The sequence below is a fragment of the Phyllostomus discolor genome, chromosome 5 (assembly GCF_004126475.2).
Source record: "Phyllostomus discolor isolate MPI-MPIP mPhyDis1 chromosome 5, mPhyDis1.pri.v3, whole genome shotgun sequence".
In the NCBI taxonomy this organism is placed as follows: Eukaryota; Metazoa; Chordata; class Mammalia; order Chiroptera; family Phyllostomidae; genus Phyllostomus; species Phyllostomus discolor.
In genome coordinates this window covers 162232139-162251272 of record NC_040907.2, presented here as the reverse complement: position 1 = coordinate 162251272, position 19134 = coordinate 162232139, and the positions used below count along the sequence as shown (strand labels likewise).

Sequence of the window (19134 nt, the reverse complement as noted above, 5' to 3'; positions counted from 1 at the left end):
CTCTCGTGCTGCGAACAGGGGCAGGTTTGATTATGCGGCCGTCTTGGGGACAATAACGAGCTCACCGAAGCCGTGTAGCTCTCTTTGCTCTGTGATTTCTCTGCAGGAGCGGGCTTGGATGAAGAAAGGGAGATAGAAATTGAGTAGAAGGAGATTTTGATGGTCACAGTGTCTCCACTGTGCCAGGGCATCTGGTGGAGCACTTTGTGGAGAGTCTGCTCAGGGCACCAACAGTCCCTGTTGGGTTCTTCCCCCAGTGCCTGCTTGTGCTCTGTGGCGCTGTGGCCTCCCCTGTCCTCAGCAGGGCTCTGCACGAGCGGAGGCTAGAGCAGCTGAGCAGCTCACCCAGGGAAGCCGTCTGCTGGGCCCTGGCTTAACTGTTCTGACCCCACCTCCTGCCTTCCTGCTCTTTCCCCTTCTTCTCAGCAAGGGCAGCGCTGTGGATGCGCCAGGCCCCTCAAGCAGGTGCCTCTCCTTGGCTGTGCCCACATGTTCACAGGCGGGCCCTGGCCGGGGCGTGTGGGGGCTCCCAGGGTAAAGCTGCATCCCCGGAAATGCACGCAATGGCTGGTACCGGGAGACACCTCCAGGGAGCCGGTTCCGGGGAACTGAGACCCTCCTTCCTTGTCCCCCTTTCCCCAAAGATCGCTCATGGGGTAGGTCCCTCCTTTCCCGAGGCCCAACTCCGCTCTTAGGAGAGGGCCCGACAGCTCGCCCAGAGGGGTCAGTGGCTGTCAGGGCTGACGCTGTCTGGGCAAAGTATCTGCAGCGTTTTTCAAGGGGGATAAGGTCAGGCCCACTGGAGTGAATGCTTGAAGGTGGGCTTTCCGGTCTCTTCCAGTCCACAGGGTGCTGGCTTTGCAGGACCAGGCTGACCTTCCGTTGCTTATCCCCGAGAGGGGAAGAGTATGGTCGGAGCCTCAGGCCAAGGGGCTGGCGAGTTCCGTCCCTGGAGCCACCAGCCCGTGGCTGACCCCCGTCCACTGAATTTAGCCGTGGCCCCACCCCCACGGCAGCGAGGATCCTCCCTGTCTTGTCAGAGCCCCTCCCTTGAGGACCCGGGACAGGGAAGGGAAGTCAACAGGAAAGGTGGCCTGGCTGCCCCAGTGCTGGGCCCACCGCCGGCACGCAGTGGGCTCCCTAAGTGTCGGCCGAGGGTGTCTCTGCCACCGGGTCTCTGGCGGAAGCTTCTGGAGAGAAGCTGGAGCCCGAGGATGTATTTATTCTCAACTCTGTGGGGCCTCCTTGTGCAAAAAAAAACCCACTTCTCTCCAGCTCAGGTATTTTCCCTGGCAAAAGAAGTCACAAACAAAAACACTTGAGCCAACCCACCAGCACTGAGCTGGACAAGGGCCTGCCGCATCCCCCCCCCCCTTGCACCCGGTCCCCTCCTGAGCACACCTGGTGGGGGTGGGGGAGGCGGGCTGCACTGAGCGGTGCCCGTCTTGCCCCCAGGAAAAGTCCAGGCAGCTCTCAGTGGAGCGGCGCGGGCAGCCGATCAATACGGGCTTCGAGCCGCCGAGCTATTATTCACGCCAAAGGGCCTTGTCTGGATGAAGGGAAGGAGGGGGCATGAGTTCGCAGCACCACGGTGCGGAGCTCTGCTCCTTGGCATTTCCCCACCTCGCAGGGACGCCTGTGTTATTTATGTAGCGCGGGTAGCGAGGTGATTCAGGACCGGGAAGCGCTTTCCTCCCAGCGTGCTGGGTGCCCCTCGAGGCCCGGCGAGCAGGGGTTGCATGAGGTTGGGGCAGTGGTTCAGAGAGAGAAAGACAGAGGCTTGCCTTGCCCTTCCCTTCCTTTGGCTCCCCCTGAAGGAGGGCGAGGCTGGGCCCGGGGTGGCACAAGGTGGAGCCGGCTTCCTTGCTCCCCTGCCTTTCCTTGACTTTTCCCGGGGATGAGTGTCACTAACCGTCTCCGTCCTTGGAGGCTGGGGAACCCACCACCCTTCACCTGCGCACCATCTGCCCCTCACCTCATCACACACTGCAAACCCACTTGCGCCAACGTCTTGGTTTGGCCCCAGCCTCTTGGATTGGCCCTGCCACCTTGGTTTTGCCCACCATCTTGGTTTGCCCCCCTTGCCTGCAGTAAGTTGGCTCTGAAACATTCTCCTTGTTACTGCCCTGGAATCCCAGCATCCCAACAGAGAGGGGCAGTCTCTCTCAGTGCTCTCTGTGGCTTCCTCCTTGCACGACGGAAGAGGGCGTTCACCCTGGTTCAGTCATCCCATTTTAAGCCTTGGCTCACACACACCCGTCCCCTGCCTTGGCATGGCTGCCCTGGTTACCCTGCAGGGTCTCCCTTCTGGGGTGAAATGCCTGTGGATTTGGGTGCTTTTCTGAGGTGTCGGCACAGTCCGTTCCCCATTTAAAAAAGGGGTAGTGTCTTGTGTAAGAGCCACCTGACTGGTCACAGAATCTTGACGGCTTCTGGCCAGTACCACCGGTTTCAGCCCGATGGGCCACAGGCAGGACAAAGCTGTACAGACGAGAATGCTTCCTGAGGTCTGGTTTCAAGGTAGTGAGTTACAGCAGAGGATGAGGTCAAGTTTTAGGGTCGGCAGCTTGCCTCGGACAGCACCTTCAGCCAGCGTCTCTGGGGTCTACCTGGGGGTGGCTCGCCACTGAGTCCTCCTTCCCTCTGGGACAATGACTCTGCGCATGCCTTCTGCTGAGGTGCGGAGGCCACCCCAAAGGCGGCGAGCTGTCATGTGGCTCATTTGAAATGGATTGAAATGGAAGGTCGCCCCCACCTTTGGACCCTGATGTGTCTGCCATTTCTGTGCCCACAGTGATGGATGAGGCCTGAGGCCAGGCCTCACCTGGCATATGCCTGCTGGGATGGCCCTTCCCTACACGACCACCTGCTCCTGGGTGGGGAGTACTGAGGGATGCCGTGCGGAGTAAGGAACGTGTACTGTCTCCTCCTTCACATCCATGGAGCCTAAGGGTCTATTCTCTCCGGGATGGGTGGGTGGAGCAGAAACAGACTGGGAGAAAGGTGCGCCCTGTCCCCTGACACTGACCACAATGCCCAGCCCTGGAGTGCTGACGAACCAGATCTCTGAGTGTGGCTTCCATGGTCACGTAAACTCACGGACTACAATGGAATGGTCAGCGCGGCCAGCGGTTACAGCACGGAGGTCATGGACTTCTGACGTGGCATGATGATGAGGATGGAGCTTTTCCCCGCAAGCTTACAGCCCATGGAAAAGCCCATCATTTCACCAATGAGTAGTCACAGAAAGGGAAAACGGCGCAGGGGTCAGCAACCCCAAAGCGTGGCTCCTGCTGCCCACCAGGGAAGCGCTGTCTGCAACGAGCTCATTGACGATACAGAGAGACTCCGGGCATCCGCTCACCACACCCTCCGGGACACACAAGTGTTCTTTTAAGAAGCCTCTACCTACTCTCACTGCAGACCACAGCCCTCCAACCACACACTCAGCGCAAGGGGGAGGCAAGTGGACCAGGGACCTGGGACTCACAGTGGTTCCTTTGAAACCAGCCCCAGTCACAACTGGCCAACCACCTCTCGGCTCCGGACCCACATTTCTCTCAGGAAAGCCGTTGCCCCTCCTGAGCACCGGGTGACCCACTGGGCTAGCAGTTCAGACCAAAGAGATGAGGAAATCATCGCTCGTGGTTAATTCTCAACTACGTAAACAAGTGGCTATAAATATTTATGACGGGAAATTTCATTATTTAAAAATTCGGCTCTAAATTTCCAGCTAACTCCATGCAGAGCGCCTGCTGAACAGGTTGCAAATTAAGAACAATTATTTTTCTCTTCTGCATTTGAATGGAACTTACAGCAAAAGTCATTTAAAGGGGTTAACATCAACCTTAATTAAATATTAAAGTGTGCCTGTACCTGCTGCTATTGTTGCCCCTTCGAATAAGATATAACCTATTTTTGACAAGTTTTCATCTTTCTCTGTGGAAGACGCTACATGAAACCAAATCAGTGGCAAAGAGGAGAGTAATGAATAATCTATTTCATATTCCAACAGTACCCAGAGCTCAGGGTGGAAAAATATTCAGTCAGATGATGGCAAGAGGCTGCTGGGGTACCACATGACACAGCTAATGTTTAAATAATAATAATAAAAAAAAGCGATAAACAAATCATTAGCCCTTAACAGTTGTTTAATGCAATTTGTTAATGAACGTAATGGTGGGGACTAATAATGAAAGAAAATAAAAACGTCTAAACAGGCGCCAAGTTGCTGGCGATGCGCAATTATTTCCTTGTCAAGTTTTTATGATTTAATGAGCCCCTCTGGGACTGATGGCTGTCAGTCAGTCGTGACTTTTTGACACCATTACAACTTCAAATACAGCAGCAGGCAGGCTGTTTTCCTTGGATTTGAAATACTGAAATGATCTGACAGTTTTAAAGAAAAGATGTGCCAAAAAAAAAAAAAGAGAGAGAGAGAGGGAGAAAGAGAGGGAGAGAAAGACAGTTGCTTTCCTTTCTTTCTTTTCCTTCCCCCCCTCCCTTCTTCTATGGCATAGATAGATAATCTCTGGATGCTGGTTGGTAATAAAACCCAATCGCTGAGGTCATTATCTGATGAGGTTTTTGGAACAGGCAGGCTTTTTCCCCCCTCTTTATTTCTTTACTTAATGATAACCCTCAATGGGCTTGCCCCGCATGGGACGGACGGAGCTGCACAATTTTGTTCGCCATTAATTTCAGCCTTTGAAGCTCAGGGCTCAGAAGCAGTAGCAAAGCAAACCCCCCACCAAGCTGGTTCCAAAATAAGACAATCCAGCCTGCCTTAAACAGAATAGCAAATGGCCTCCCGGCCCAGGCAGGCAGCTGACGTCAAGCCCACTGCATTCGGAGGCATTCTCCTTCAACGTGCAAAACACGGCAAACTCTCTACAACTTAAGAGACTTTAATTAAAGTGCTTTTGATTCTGGAGCACGGGTAGCATCTGCCTTATTTATTCTGTTGAGGAAACGGTTTAGTCTGCAGGGAATTTTATACGGCGATGGCTTCCTCCTCTTCTTCCTCCTCTGTGTCTTCATTAGCACCCCCTAGCTCCACGTGGAACAAGCATTTTAAACAATACTCCCAACTTTAGAAATATTCATCAATTGAAGTCTACTTGTTAAGTTCCTAGAACCTTTCCCTTGCTTCGAATTTGTGGGCTTTCTTCTGTCCCCAGTGGAGCGTGGAAGAGCGTGGAAGGGAGAAGAACAAAAAACCCATCTCTCTTAGGGCTCCTTTGAGTTGCTCCTACAGCATCCAGGAGGGCCAGACAACAAGTTCCAGGGACCTTTGGACCAGCTTCCTACAAGGCACTCACTACGTCAGGCTAGGGGACTGCTCTCACGGGGGGTTTGAAGGAGCCGTTAGACCAAGGGTTATCTGTTCATATTCTTTCCACGTTCGATGTTGAATTGGGGCAATATCTCGGACAAGAGCTGATTAAAGAGATAGAACCCCAAAGAAAAGGCCAGTAAGAGGTGAGCAACACACTCCTTCTTCCTTCATCTACTTCAGCATGAACACGAAGGTCTCGTGAAATACTTGGCAGCTGGTAAGTTGAGATGCTCAGATCTGTGTGGCTTGCTACGCGGCCTCGGCAAGAATCTGGAGACGTGCAGCGTAGCCGGAGAACTGGCTCCGCACTTGAGGTGAGATCAAGGGTTTCGGAGGAAGCCGCCAGAGAGGCTGGGGTACTACTTCCCCACCGTTAGTATTTCAGAATGAGAAGGAAGTGGGTTGTTTGTTTTCTTGCTTTTAAATAGTTTCCTCGATGTGTTTAGCACATGCTGAATGCCATTGTCAGAATAAAAGATTCTTGCTGCGGTGGATCCCTTAAGCCGATGGGAAAATCAGCACAGCCTTCCCACTCCTCGGCTGTCCTATTTCCTCTGCCAAAATCTCACACCATCCCTGCGAAGTCAAGGCTGCAGCGCTATTCACACAACACTAAATGATTTATCCGAACGCGCGCAGGCCCTGGCCTGTTTCAGTAAGTACGAGTTCTCTAGTGTGTTTTGCCATTCTGCATTTCCTCCCTAAGCCATAATGATTCTCTTCTGAGTTGGAGAAAAAAACAACATATTAAGTGCTACATGGAGATCTAGGTGGTCTCCATCCATGGGCACAGGTGGTTAGCATTTTTTATGAAGAGAGCAGGTTTGGTTTTCAAGGGTTCAAAGCATCTAATCATATTCAAAAGATAGTACGGACCCCGTAAGTGCCTTGGAAGCCTTAAAGAAAAACACATTTTGCTTCATGACTAGAAGGAGAATGACCTCAACTCAGGCAACTCGAAGCCTCATCATAAATGAACTCATTTTGAACGCAATTCCCGGTCACCTCGGACAGAAAGAAAGTGAAGAAAATCACAAAGCATGTTAGAGGTTTGAATACATAGTGACTTCCGGAAGGCGAGGCTGACATTTGTTAGTAAAAAAACATGCTGTCTTCTTTGCAACACGCTGCAACCCCTTTCTTTTAAAGAAGGTTAGTGCACCTTTTTTTTTCCATAAAGTTTATTTCTAGCGGATCATCCTATAGGACTCCACCATATTTATAATCACATCTGAAATTTCACACTGACGGAGTCATGTTCTTGCTCTTCCTGAAATATTCATGTTCTCTTTACATACGGAAATGGATGTGGAGAGAACCTTGTCAGACCTTTCGCATGTCTGAGGGCTGCTTTCGGCAGTGCAAATATTAAAACCGAAAGGATACAGGAATGCTTACACAGGTCAGGGGAGAGGAGGTCACAATTAAATAAGGGGCCAGGACTCACTTTGCCAGCAAATTCTGGGGAGTATGGGATTTTGGGGAAGGTATGGAACTATTTCTTGAAGCCAGTAATCAAAGTTGTGAAAAGTGGATATTGGGCAGGCTCAGCAAAAATAGTCTTGGGTGTAAAGAAAAAATATGCGTAGAAAAACAGAGAAAGTGCTAAGTCAATTTCCTGCGCAACTGACATGAAATACCCACCTTCACAATGAACGCATTCAGCAGGTTGACTCTATTCATTATGCTGGGGTAGGAACAGGGCTGGTTTGCTGAATCCGGTCACTGGCTCTGACCCCTGCTTTTCTCTGCATTTTTATCCTCGGACATCACAGAAGGGCAAGTCGGTGACAAGAGGTGTGTGACAAACAGCACGGCCCATCAGAAGCCCCCGTGACGGACTCATTACGCCCTCTCCCAGACCATGACCCCTGACATGGACACGGGGCAAGGAAGGACGTCACCAGGGCTATTTTGGTCAGTAGGTGAAATGGCCAAAAGGCAAGTAAACACCCACCTTCCCCCATGAAAAACAAATCTGGGTGAAGACACACCTAGAAAAGGAAACCAACCCACATGCAGACGAGAATAAAAAATATTTTTTACACTCTTTGCACTTCAGCTGTACAGTGGCGAGAGAGGAGGGTCGCTCGGGGCCTGTCGGCGCCAAAGGATGATGCATGTGACCGTTTTGTCTTAATTACTCAGAACAAGCCGCGGTTGCTGTTTATCAAGGAAGAGCAGATACATCAGTGTCTTCTGAGAGAAAAAATGATCGCCATCAGGATGGTGACAACCAGGGTGATGGCCAGGACGACGACCAGGATGCGGTTCTGGATGATTCTAGGAGAGAGCAAAGAAACAGAAATGATCGCACACGATCGGAGGGCATTCTGACGAAGCTCGTCCAAGCTCAAGTCGGCTAATCAAATGAGGGCTTCACAGGTTGGGGTGGGGAGCCTGGCGCGCGCAAGTGTGTGTGTGTGTGTGTGTGTGTGTGTGTGTGTGTGAGAGAGAGAGACCACACAGCTTTTGGGATCTAAACACCACCCAGAAAGGCACGACTCCACAGTGGATGTCACACTGCACCCGGAGAAACGCTTCCTGTGAAGCTAACAGGAATCAAATGGCTTTCCAGGTTCGGCGTGCCCTGTCGTAATCTTTAAATGATCAAGGGCCCCACAAGGGTTTCTCTTTTTAATTTAAAATGTGAGACAAGCCTCATTTTTTTTTTTGCAGTGTTTCCGGTTAAGGTAAAAGACTCTAAGGAAACATGTCAGGAAGGTACTCACCTGTACAAAACTACCTGGGGAAAAGGGAAAAAGAGACGTAGGAAGAAAAGGACGAGATTAAGAAGCAAGTGTCAAGCTTGTAGCTCAGGCTGTGAAACCGTCATCTGTCACTGGGGCTCACGCTCTGTGACGCTGGCAGAAAATGTTACATTTGCTCCATATTAAAAAAAAAAGATGGGAATATGGAAATGAGAAACAATACGAAGTACCCGAGTGCCTCGTAGGCTTTGGCTGGTGGGCTGTCACCTGCAGAGACTCCAACCCCCCCAGCTCTGGCTTTGCCGGATGCTGATGCGGAACTTGAAACTCAGAAGGAGAATCGGAGTGGAGGGACCTGCTCCAGGATGCCTGCCCAGAGCTTCTGATGAAGCTGTTTTGTAATTTGCTACCTCATTCTGAGAAACGTGGTTAAACACCAGAACGCTTTGTTGAGACTTTCAGTGGGAACGGAGGTCGCACAGCCCCGCCCACGCTCACTCTCACAGAGGCGACCGCACGAAAAGAGAGAGTGGTTGGCAGTCTGGCTGGCTGTCTGTCCGCTCGGCTGAGACCCGGCAGCAAACCCCATCCGCCAGTCCTCCTAATTCCAGGCACAGAGAGGCCTGCTGTCTTAGCCTAGACACAGACCACGGGACTGCGCCTCCGTCCACAGGAAGAGCTAGGTGGGACTAGCCAGGTGGCCCGTTTAACAGAGACCCCTCCCTCCTACTTCACATCTCGGAGAAGGAATCTTTGCCGGGTGTTCACAGCCTTTCCTAGCTTCTGGATGAGTTTCTTTCTTGGGAGGATGATGACACCTTTGGGGTTTCGGTCGGATTCCTCCCTGCCCATCCCCTCCCGGCCCAAACCTAAATGGATGGATGGAAACCATCGCATCAGACAGGCCCACTCCCTTTTGCCCCCTGGAAGGACCAGCTCCCTCTTCTCCTGACAGGTTACAAAATGATCACATTTGCTGACACGTCTTCCGCAAAACTGCGTTAGTGCCTGTGTCCACTTCCCGGGAAGGAGATGAATGATCCGCGCGGTCCTCATTCATCACGGCCGGCCCAGCTAAGATCTGTCTCGTTTATTTCTTCCCTTCCCCACTAGAAAGGCTGCGCCCCCGCATTCATTCTTCCGCGGTGACAGCTAATTCAGATTTAACAGGCCATATTTACTCGGGAGGCAGGAAGATGCTCCGCCCCCAAAATAAATAAATACGAGCAGGACTTCACGGCTCGTTAAAGTGGGGCTAATTATGAACACTGATCGGCGCTGGTTGGTAGCTTGATTGAAAACCCAAATTGATTTTCTCCCCTTTTCTCTGGAAGGGGCAGAAGTCTGCAGAACAGCCCCGGCACATCCTGTTGGCCCACGTCACTGTCACAATCTCTATTTACCACGGTCACCCGCATCAGACTTGCAAAGGAAATCAGCAAAATTGAAACTCAGCAGTGAACAGATTAAAAGCATGAAAAACTCTTTAAAATTCTGCCTTAAGTACTATTCGGTAGCATGTCTCTGGGTTGACAACCATTTTATTTGTGGGTTGAGGGCCCCAAGGCATCCATGATGCTCATTTATAAAGGATTAACTGTGGATGTTACTTGTTTAATCTGAGGCATGGTTAGGAAAACAAATGCACAGGAATCTGAAATTCTCAGCTCTTCCACGGCCTTCCTAATTGGGCTCCCCTCATTGCAAGGCAAAGAGGGGCACACTTCACCCACGACCTTTCCTAACAGCTTACCTCTTCGGCTCACTCAACAGACACCCCATCCCAAGGCAGGTGACCTCACCGTTGGGTCACGGGCGATCAGAAAGCCTGAATCGCCCACTCTCTCCTTGGTGGGTCCACAGTTACCTCTCCAGCCCCAGCACATGGCACAGCCACTGACACGCACAACTGTCCAAAGGACGACAACGAAAGAGTGCAGCCCCCTTAACTGTCATCTTTCCATTCAAGGAAGAACGAAGACCTGTGCAAATTAATTTGCAGGGAGATCTCGGGGAGCCTGCGTAGAAAAGGCTGAAGCTAAAGGCTGAAGTAAACCTGCAAAGACGGAGCTCCCTACCGCCGTGCATTCTCAGAGCACTACCGGGTCTTCTCCGGAAGCTGGGAGAAGGATGGTCCTCACACCAGCAACGTACCTCAAGTGAGGCGTGTGTTGGTGGTGGGTGGAAGAGGTCGGCAGGACAGAGCATTTGCTTTCAAACCAATGGCTGGTAGATATTTGGGACGACAGGTTTAGAGGGCAAAAAGAGAGCTGGAGCCCACCCAGCGGGAAGTAGGCTTGACTCCGGCCAGGCCATTGACCCAGCTATGGATCTCAAAGATGCTGGGTATATACAACACCTGTAAGAATGAGAACGATGCGCGGCTGGGGCCCTTGAGCCCACAGGACTGAGCCAATCTAGGGGATAGGGAGGAAAGAGCCTAGCATTGGTGGGCCCCATCTGTGAGGAAGCCTGAGTACAGTTGGAGCCACGGGCTGCTGGCAGGTACCGCTGTGGGCAAAGCAGAAAGGAATGCAGAGTTTGGAGAGAATCAGAAAAACAGCAGGAAGAGGGGTTCCCAGTTAGTGAGCCAGAGAAGGGGCTTTGGGAAGGCCCCGAAACAGCTTTCTTCTTAACTTTGGGTGATGGGGGTGGTGGGTGGGATTTCTGTTCGACTAGGTATGCAGCAAGCAGTCTTAATCTCCCTTTTGAAAATGCAAAGTGTGTTTACCCAGTAAATAATTTAAGAAAGAATATACACTTGAAAGAAGACATCCATTGAAGCAGCCAGGCTAAATTGCCTCCGGGCAAAAACTTGTGCATTTGCATGCTGCATTCTATTAAGTGAGCACACTGTGGCTTTAAAAGAATGCAGAGCCAAATTAAAAGGAATGTGGGCCCTGAAACATCAAGGATTCTCCAAGTTTACATTATGAATCACAGTGCTGTTGATACAAGATGAATTAACCATTTACTTTGAGGCTGAACTCACAAAGTACTATTGAAAATACCGATCCTGTGCAGGGGACCGGGAGGGGCTCATCTTTGCGTGGCCAGTCTCTTTCCCCTCTGGAAACACGCTGCTAGTGCGGTGGCTGGGGTCGCAGAAGATTGGTTAACGCACAGTGGGCCGGTGTGGCACCTGGCTCAGCTCTCTGCTCTCACTCGAGGAGCCCAGGAATTGGAGATGCCTTCCCAGCATTCGCCAATACCCAGGTCCCTATCTCTGGGCACAGACTGCCTTTACCCACTCCTTGCTGTTAGTTGCGGCCACGTGACTTGTTTCAGTCAATGAAACGTGAGCCAAGAGTTTGACCCTCCAGCCGCCTCCTCCCTTGCTCTTCTGACTCGGGAGGCTGTAGGTCCTGGGAATGCATGGGGCCTCCAGGACAGTGGAGGTCCCTTCTGTCTGAGTCCCGGAGTCATCACAGGGAGGGCCATCGCCCTGGAGACTCGCCTGGACTCACCGTGGATGTGGGTGTGTATTAAGCCAATGAGATTTGGGGGTTCTTTGGCACCACAGCATGACATAAGCCATCCTGAGTGATACACTACTGCCCCCGGCCCCTTCTCCGACAAGATGGGGTGTTTGGCCAAGCCCAGTGAGGCTCTGGTTTAATGTATTCCAGGAGCCGAGATATGATGAGGGTTGCTAGGACCCTCCTTTAAGAAACAGGCTTGGTTTTCAAAAAGCTGGGTCCTCTTCTGTCCACACTTGGTCATAACGCCTCACCGAAGACTACGGAGTGTCCCGTAGCTGTAACCAATGCCACTGTGTGCTGATGAATGATGGTATCTCACGTGCTGTTTCAGAAGGCTCAGCGAGGCACTCCGCTTCCCATGTACAGCAGATACATATATAGGTTACATTCATGTATTCGTTCCAAACATTTGACACAAGCCTTTCTCCAGGGCTAGCGCTGTGACCTAGGCTAAGATGGCCAGCATGTTCCATGCCCTTGGCCACGGGACTGGAGCAGGCATGTGACTTCATCCAGTCCAACAGAGTGAACCTCAGAAGCTTTGACTGCAGTTCCGGGTCATCTGGACCATGTGGTGTATGGATGTTGGGCCTTGATCTGCTGCAGTCATTGTTCCCATGAGGAAAGTCAGTCTAAGAAAGAAACTGACCCACAGAGGACAGCAGACCCTCCAACAGCAGATGGCGGAGAAACAGGAAGCTCACTCCTCTATGTCTACGGTGAGCCTCTGTATCAAACCACCTTTCCTTTGAACTTGTAGTCGTTTGAAAAATAAATTAACTGTATTTTTCAAGTCAGTGAGCCAGTTCTCTGTTACTTACTACCAAAAAGCATTTTTAGGTGGATTCGCCCTGATTCCAAAATGAAGTTTTGGATCGATTTTCTCCACCTCTTCCAAGCAGAACTCCCTGACCATGCCCCTCTCTCACGGCCGTATTTTCGCGTGCATCTCTCCTACCACTCCGCTTACCATAGGGTTTCATGGTTTTCTGTTTCTATGCAGGGTTCTCCAATAAAAAGTGGACCTTCTAGGGCCTGAATTCCCTTTGTCTTCTGCATTCTCAGTGCCCCAAACAAGACGTGCTGAATGCACGAAGGAGAGACTCGACCGGCACGTGCTCCCTGCAGGCCCACGCAGCACTCTTCCTGATCTCCGAGGGCTGCTGCAGGCAAGCTCGGCCTCAGGAGCCCGCGATTAGCCACCTCCGATTAAGGATGCCAGCAGTGTCCAAACCCTCTTACAAGCCTGCATTCATTAGCTGGAGAGTGCATGACACGCTACAGGTTCAGTGCCCCGTCCTGGACACGCGTCCCCTGCCTGGCTGACCAGGCCTGAATAATGATGCCCCACCTTTGGGTTCTGCCAGAACAGCAACGGTGGGCGAGACAATTAGCAGCCATGAGTGCACGAGATGAACTCTGTGCAAAGGAACCTATACCTGTCTCTCTGGAAACTTCCCCAAAACGAGGGCCCAGGGAAAGGCTCTCCAAGGTCTCTATCCAATTCCATGTTAGTTGAAAGAAATAAAGACAGGAGTTAGAGAAGGCGGCTCATCGGTATCAGCCGCTAACACTAACTTTAATTTGAAGCATTGTTTGGGGGCATCTCTGAGCCCCCAGTGTGGTTAGCATGCCCTCTGATAATGCCCATCTGGGGCCTTCTGTAGTTCCTGCATCTTTGGGAGGAATCCTCAGCCTCAGGCCGGGAATTCAAGGGGAGGGGACTGCCCCATTCTGTGGTGTCACAGAACGACATCACATTCTGATGTCCCAGGTGGACATAGATAGGATCCAGGCAGGTCCACCTCTGGACAGCTCTCTGTCCCTTGCATAGCCATTCCATCAGGAATCGGCATGCCACCCAAGCCAGAGAGAGTCCTCTGAGGAGTTTTCCTAGAAAATCAAGAAAAAGGTCCTCTTTTTCCTGGGATTGAATGAGGGGAAAAAAGCAGGAACTTAGCTGCTGGGGGCCATTCTCACTGCCATGTAGCGGGGGCCTGTCTGCAGGGGGGCCCGTCTGCAGGGGGACCCATCTGTAGGATACCAGCGCAGAGCAATGGAGCCCAGAGCTGGAAAAAAAGAGATTCCTGCAGGCATCGTTGGAGTGCCTAGATCCTGCGGTGTGCCTGATGCCTGAAGAGTCACATTTGATCTTGCCAGTTGTAGGAGCCAGGCAACCTGGCAGTCCCAGCAAAGCTTCTGAGATTCACTTTATTGGACTGGCTTACATCGCTCAACTGCTGCTGGTCCAGGAGTTTGGTGGGGACTCCTCTGACTTTCAGCTGCACTCGTGCTACTGAACTGAACAGGGTCTCCCTCCAAATACACATCCAAGTGGGACCTCAGAATGTGACCTTATTTGAAAACAGGGTCTTTGCAGATATAATTAGTTATGGATCTTGAGATGCAATCACCCTGCATGTAGGGTGGGCCCTCGATCCAACAACGGGGGTCCTGATTGGAAGAGAGGACACACAGAGATGCAGAGAAGAAGGCCAGCTGGTGTCAGAAGCCAAGGCTGGAGCGGTGCTGCCACAAGCCAAGGAATGCCTGGGGGACCAGAAGGTGTACAGGGCAACGAGGGGCCCTTCCCCAGGGCCTTTGGAGGGAGCCTGGCCCTGCTGACTCCTTGGTTTCGGACTTCAAGCCTCCAGAGCTGGGAGAGAAACATTCCTGTTTTAGGCCCTAGTTCTTGCTGCTGTGTCGCTGCAGCCCTAGGACACGGGCGCACAGAGTTCCAGCATCCAGAGCGGGATGTGGACCTGGCCGTCTCGTCTCGGCCTTCGGGCGGCTGCTCTCCGGGTCTCCACCTGCTGCCTCACTGCCACATTGCACGGTTACTGCAGATCCGCACAAAGGACGGGAGCGTCCCAGCCCAATTCTGTGAAAGTTTCGAAGACAGCTGTGGGCTGACAGGCCTTAGGAGCTGTTGGTTCTTTCATTTCGCAATGGGAATTTCCAGCCACGAGCAAAGCAGGCAGCTGCCCAAAGCCGTGTTAGAGGAGGGAACTGAGGGGGCATGTCCTACAAGACTCCTGCCTCTGGGATAAGACATTTAAAGTAGGAAGGAAACCAGACTGAATCATCTCTGGGCCAAATTACCGAGTCACCTCCACCGTTAACAGTCTGCATTAACTGACCTAGTTTGGCAGTCGTCAGTTATCCAGGGGGGCCTGAGGAAATAGGACACGGGAGAATTACAGTTTGGGAGGTCGCGAAATGAGCATGCTCTCCAGCAAGGAACCAAGGACACGGGAGCCAGTGCCTGAGCCCCAGCACACCTAGGTTAGGCCTGGGGAGAGGACAGAAGAGGTTTATCCCCTTTCCAAAAGTCTATGTAGTGTAACAGGGATCAGCAAACCTTTTCTATAAAGGACCAGGTTGTAAAAGGACCGGTTGGCTAGGGCCGCCATCACAAAGCTCCACAAACTGGGAGGCTTAAACAGAAGTTGATGGTCTCACCATTCTGGAGGCCAGAAGTCTGAGACGGAGGTGTCGGCGGGGATGGTTCCTCCTGAGGGTGACGAGGGAAGAGGCTGTTCCAGCCTCTCTCCCAGCCTCTGGTGGCTTGCTGGCCGTCTTGGAGGTTGCTTGGCTACAGAAGCATCACCCCAATCTTTGCTTTCATCCTTATATGGTATTTACCCTGTGTGTGCATCCTTGTCCAAATTTCCTCTTTTAATAAGGACACCAGTCTCAGTGGATCAGGGGACCACCCTACGTCAGCATGCCTCCTGTTAAGACCCTGTTTCCAAATAAGGTCACATCCTGAGCTGCTGGGGGTTAGGACTTCAACATAAAATCTGGGAGACAGGAGTGGGGAGAAAAGAACACGATTCAACCCATAACAGTAAATATTCCAGGCTTTGTGGAAGCTACAGCCCCTGTTGCAACTCTACAGCTTTGCCCTCGTGCAGAAGCAGCTGTGGACAGCATGTCAATGAGTGAGTAGGGCTGCGTTCTAATAAAACTTTATTCACAGACACTGAGATTTGAGTTTCCAGTAATTTTTACATGTCAACAAATATTCTCCTTCTGATCTTTTTTTAACCATTTAAAAATGTAAAAGCCATTTTTATCCCGTGGGCCATACAGAAACAGGCAGTGAGCTGGACCGGGACCTGCCATCTAGGGGTCCGCCCACCCCTGGTCTAAAAGCTAAAAGCTCCCCCAGGTAGACCCTGCTGCGCGGGAGAACAAGGTGGTCCTCCCACCGTGCCAGGCTGGGCGTGGCGGGCCTGGCCACGCCCCTCTGAAGAGAAAAGGCGGCCTGAAGTCCCTGCCCTGTGGCAGCTCTGGTGTCACAATGAGCAATCAATTACAGAAGGCTGAGAACAAAGGCCGTAATGAGAGTAATGCCAGCGCCAGGGCGATCTGTTGCGTGCCCATGATCCTGGATCTGCCCGTGGTGACCTGGAGCAAGCCACTCCATGACTCTCCAGTTTCAGCTTCTCCCCAAGCAGGACCAGCCGGCTCACCGCCCGCCCCGGGGAGAAGAGGATTAGCTCATTAGAGATGATAAAGCCCTTTGAAAACATAAAGCCCTTTGCCACATGTGTGCAGTTGGCAAATCACTCCGTGAAAGGAGGTGACATTTCAGCAAAGGTGAGAGGCAGGAGGAAAGTCGTCGGAGGCTGAGGAGCTGCCTGGGAAACTTCCTGTGGCCGGCGGGGAAGGGGGAGGTGGGGGTCCTGGAAGCGGCTGCTGTCCCCAGCTTCCCAGGTTGTGTGTTCCCACAGGCCAGTGTCTGTCTGGGCCTCACAGGGACACCCCCGCCCCCACCCCAGCAGGGCCGAGCCTTCTGGCTGAGGAGGTGGCATAAACATCAAAGCACAGGCAGGAAGACCACTGGCTGGCTTGGGGAGCCCTTCCCAGCCTGGGAAGGCAGCCAGCGTGTACCTGTCAGAGCGCACAGATAAGTCCGATGGGTTTTGATCAGTGATACGTAGTTACATTGTGCTCTACGTTGCCAAGCACGTACATCGAATTTCAGCCTGGGCACCAGGGCCGCTGTCACTCCTCGGGATGGACTCGGTGGCGGCAGGGGGCCTGGAGCGCGGCTTGGCCGGCTCCCGGGCCTTCAGGCAGGATCAAGGCAGCTCACTTCAATCACAGGGGCTTGGGAAGAACTTGAGGAGAATTAAATAATGACGCTCTGGAAACGCCAGGTAGACTTAATCCCTCCTGGGCTTGCAGACACTGGAGGTGGAAGAAAAGGTCTCCACGCCCTTCTCTAGATTGTTTGTTTTAGAGTTGGGGGCCCTCCCAAGGCCCTGAGAGGTGAAAGGGAGGTGCCCAAGGTCAACCTCGTGGGGCATGGCTCAGTCTTCAGACCCACAGGCCCCTTGTTTCACTGTCCTTCTCTTAAAGTTTCTATTTATTTATTTTTAGAGAGAGGGGAAGGGAGGGAGGAAGAGAGGGAGAGAAACAGCGATGTGAGAGACAAACATGGACCAACTGCCTCTCCGTACACGCCCTGACTGGGAACCGAACCTGTGACCCAGGCATGTGCCCCGACCAGGAATCAAACCAGTGACCTTTTGCTTTGCAGCACGATGGCCAACCCACTGAGCTGCACCGGTCAGGGCTCGTACTCACTCTTATCTGAGGGCCAGTGTCACAAGGGTGACTGCACGCAATGGCGATCAGAATGCATCGACTGCTCCTAGGGAGCCGGCTCAGCAACACGAAGGGACACAACCCGAAACCTGGCAGGGGCCTCCACCTGCCAGGTTTCCTGGGCCCAGCCCAGTCTCGTGTCTGTGTAAAATGAAGGGGCTGAGGCTGATGCAAGAAAAGAGAGGCCACCGAGAAGGCGGTGCTTTCCGGAGAACGAGATGGCTCGGTGTCAAGGACCCTCCTTTCCTCCGAGGCCGTGTCCTACCTCCTGCGTCTTTGCTCACGTTCGCTGCGGCTTATGGAGCGTTCGGAAGGTAGATACCAGGTATGGTCCTTGATGTCCATACTTGATCACTGGAAGTGTCCCCTCTTTCCTTTGAAAGCACTCTTTCTTGGCAAAATGTAAGGGGACAAACCTCTGTTTAAAAAGAAAAAGCCCCAATCCAAGAAACAGAAAGGCTCCTGAGCCCTGGAGCTAGAACATCCCGCCCAGCTGTACTGGCTGGTGGCCCTCCTTGGCCTCTACAGCGTGGGGCCCATGATGACAGCAACAATGACAACAGTGACGTCAGTGACGACAGCGCAGCCACACCACACCAGCGGCTCCTATTTACTGGGCAATATTTACTCTGGGCCACGAACTGTCCCGGCATTTTCTACACTCTGTTGAACCTGCACAGCAATCCTACGAGGTGGAGACTATCATCACCCTCATTTTCACAGAGAAGTTGCTGGATGACCCGACCCCCACACCAGCCTTATCTTGCATCCCCAAAACACACACGCATCCTAAGGTGGTTACTTATCTGCCTGGCCTGTCTGCTGTTTTCTGGCAGGTTCTCCTGGGGCGTCTGAAGGGCGAGTCTTTCACGGCTTCGTCTGTACAGTCTTCTCCGTAGACTATACAGTGATGGGGTAGGTTCGTTTTTGTCCAAGCACACTACGCTGACTAACCAGAGTCACCTCTTCCTAGTGCCGAGGGTAAACACGCCGTAAGTTACTAAGATAATGTTCGTTTTTATTCAGAAGCACACTTCATCAGCTCTCTTCAGTCACAGGGCACACTGGCCGTGAACTTCCAGCCTCTGTCTTTTAGGTGAACACGTGAGCACTGGATCCCTTGCCAGATTTGGTGGCAGAGAGAATGACAATCGTCCCCTGGGGGCAGCTCGCCAGGGACTGCCCATTGCCCAGTGACCTTGTACCACACGGCTCTCTGTCATGTCTACATCAGCGCGCACACAGATGAGGGGATGCACCACAGAAAGGTGCCAGATCTGCTGAAGGTTAATGTAACGCATCTGTTGGAACGGAGTGCTGGGCGGAAAAGAAAATCAGACCTACTGTGTGATCTTGGACTAACGGTCTCTGTTTGTGCGTGCAGACAGACATACAATATAATAAAGGAATCTCTCCTATGTATTTATTTATTCTCTGGATGGGGTGTGGACAGTGAGGTGGAACTTCTAGATAGTCTTAAAAAGACAGGGTGTTTTTTTTCTGGTCTTGAATGTTTACTGTGTCTCTGATGCTATTTAGCCTCAACAGTGATCCTGATTTATTAGGACGCAGACTTGGTGGCTCAGGCCCACCCAGGGAGGAGTGAGGCCTACTCCAGATGTGGCCCTGGCGACGTTCTCAGGGCGGGTAGGCCATCCCTGGAGTGCAGGCCAGGGGGACCCCCTTTCTGACCCCCAGTTTTAGGAGCTTCTCCCCCTTCCCCCTACCTCCCGCTGGGTGCTCTGAGGGAGGGTCTCCATTCCCACTAAGTCCTCCCTCAGGATTATGAAGCAACCCTGCGTCAGGCAGCCCCCCAGCTCCTCCCTGGCTGAGGGCCCCTCCCGCTCCTCCCCCTCCAGAGCAGCTAGGAAGTATGTGTGGGCAGAAGCCGGTCAGCCCCCTTCTTTCTGGAGCCAGCTGCCGGGTCGAACGCAGGATCTGCCGCATGCCGGTCGTGCAACCTGAAGCGAGTCACTTCGTTACT

General features: G+C 52.3%; 1 protein-coding gene across 4 annotated transcripts in view; it reads right to left on the bottom strand.

The window, feature by feature from the left end:
* Positions 1-627: 627 nt before the first annotated feature.
* The window catches only part of VTI1A (vesicle transport through interaction with t-SNAREs 1A), a 343226-nt gene continuing 324719 nt past the window's right edge, over positions 628-19134 (bottom strand). For 2 of the 4 annotated variants that reach the window (XM_028512938.2, XM_028512939.2), the window contains one exon: positions 628-7621. In XM_028512938.2, coding sequence (XP_028368739.1) covers positions 7528-7621 — 94 coding nt within the window. In that variant the 3' untranslated portion in view covers positions 628-7527. The remainder of the gene's footprint in view (positions 7622-19134) is intronic. The other 2 variants (XM_036027294.1, XM_036027295.1) reach the window with 1 other exon arrangement.